The 1,912-nt window shown below is 67.2% G+C and overlaps 1 protein-coding gene across 1 annotated transcript; it reads left to right on the top strand.

Annotated features, from left to right (window-relative positions):
* Nucleotides 1–498: 498 nt before the first annotated feature.
* Nucleotides 499–1,365, top strand: GJD3 (gap junction protein delta 3). The gene has a single exon (XM_069481350.1). The coding sequence runs from the start codon at nt 499–501 to the stop codon at nt 1,363–1,365; it is 867 nt and encodes a 288-aa protein (XP_069337451.1).
* The last annotated feature ends 547 nt before the right edge of the window (nt 1,366–1,912 follow it).

Below are 1,912 nucleotides of genomic sequence, written 5' to 3'. Positions count from 1 at the left end.
TTGTGTCAGCCCCCCAACCTGAGAGGAGTTCACCGCAGTACAAATGGTGAGAGAAATGGTGGAGGAGTGTCTCCCTGGGTCTGCCACTCCCACTGCTCCCAGCTGCACCAAATAAATTGGGCCTGGAGTCCCAGGTTCGTGTTCGAGGCCCCACTCTGCCCGTGGCAAGCATCCTTGGCAATGTGACCCTGCTAGGTCTCTGCTTCCACCAGGCAAGTCAGGGGCTGGCCCTGCTGATCCCCGACACCCCTTCCAGACCCTGGAACCTGGAGGTGCACAGGGTCTAACCCAGCAGGCCGTGGCGTGTGGCTACGTCAGGGTGGGGCTCCTCCCCACCCAGCAGCATCGGCCCAAAGGGAAGGGAACCCAGAGTTGAGAATCACCTGCTACACTCACCCTGAAGTTAGAGGTCTAACTGACCCCCACCCCGATGGCGTGGAAGGGGCGGGGGTCCCTGACCTGCCCCAGCCTCTGACCCCGCCCTGCGTCCCCAGCGCCATGGGGGAGTGGGCGTTCCTGGGCTCGCTGCTGGACGCCGTGCAGGTGCAGTCGCCGCTCGTGGGCCGCCTCTGGCTGGTGGTGATGCTGATCTTCCGCATCCTGGTGCTGGCCACTGTGGGCGGCGCCGTGTTCGAGGACGAGCAGGAGGAGTTCGTGTGCAACACGCTGCAGCCGGGCTGTCGCCAGACCTGCTACGACCGCGCCTTCCCGGTCTCGCACTACCGCTTCTGGCTCTTCCACATCCTGCTGCTCTCGGCGCCCCCGGTGCTGTTCGTCATCTACTCCATGCACCAGGCCAGCAAGGAGGCGGGCGGCGCGGAGGCGGCGGCGTGTGCCCGCGGGCGGCCGGAGGGTCCCTGCGCGCCCTGCGCCCAGCGCGCCCGCCGCGCGCGCCGCTGCTACCTGCTGAGCGTGGCGCTGCGCCTGCTGGCCGAGCTGGCCTTCCTGGGCGGCCAGGCGCTGCTCTACGGCTTCCGCGTGGCCCCGCACTTCGCGTGCGCCGGCCCGCCCTGCCCGCACACCGTCGACTGCTTCGTGAGCCGGCCCACCGAGAAGACCGTCTTCGTGGTCTTCTACTTCGCCGTGGGGCTGCTGTCGGCGCTGCTCAGCCTGGCCGAGCTGGGCCACCTGCTCTGGAAGGGCCGCCCGCGCGCCGGGGAGCGCGACAACGGCTGCAGCCGCGCGCACGAGGAGGCGCAGAAGCTGCTCCCGCCGCCGCCGCCAGGCGTGCCCTCCCGGCGCCCCAGCCAGGACCCCTACGCCCCACCCGCCTATGCGCACAGGCCGCCGTCCGGAGACGGCGAGGGCGGCAGCGGCCGCAGCAAGGTGTCGCTGGCCACTGGCCGCCAGGACCTGGCCATCTAGCAAGGGGCACTGCCTCGGGCGGACAGTGAGGTCCGAGGCTGGTGGGGACCCCACCAGCTCGGCGTCACTGCAGAAGCAAGAAGTGACTTCCGCAGGAGATGGCCCCGCGGGGCGGCATCGCACCTGCCGGGTGCTCCCTCCCAGCTGCCGCTGGCAGCAGCCGTGGCCCGCGGAGCTGGGGGCGGAGAATGAACTCACTGAGGTCCTCAGTGCCACGATCCAGGTGGAAAGGACGGAGGCCGGGGCCTGAGAGAGTGGATAGGAAGTGAGCAGAGCAGAGTGGAAGGTGGAGGGCAGTAGGTGACCTGGGTGTTTTACTGCGGACAAAACCAATTGTGATACCAGCATTCCCAGGTGCTCTCTTGAGAGAGGAGTGGCCCCCATGTGGTATCCCTGTGAGTGTGCACACATGTACACACACACATGTACACACACACATGCACTGTGAGCTGTGTGTGCACGTGCACATGTAAAGCCTGTGTGAGCTCCGTGTATATGCATGCATGTGTGAGGTCCTTGGGTGCATGCTTGCACACGGACACACGTG

This window comes from Eulemur rufifrons, chromosome 9 (genome assembly GCF_041146395.1).
Source record: "Eulemur rufifrons isolate Redbay chromosome 9, OSU_ERuf_1, whole genome shotgun sequence".
Lineage (NCBI taxonomy): Eukaryota > Metazoa > Chordata > Mammalia > Primates > Lemuridae > Eulemur > Eulemur rufifrons.
Note: the sequence above shows the minus strand (reverse complement) of the source record. Positions and strands in the feature narration are given on the sequence as shown.

Coding starts and splice junctions, on each gene's coding strand:
- GJD3 (XM_069481350.1), top strand. CDS start 499: ATGGGGGAGTGGGCGTTCCTGGGCTCGCTGCTGGACGCCGTGCAGGTG.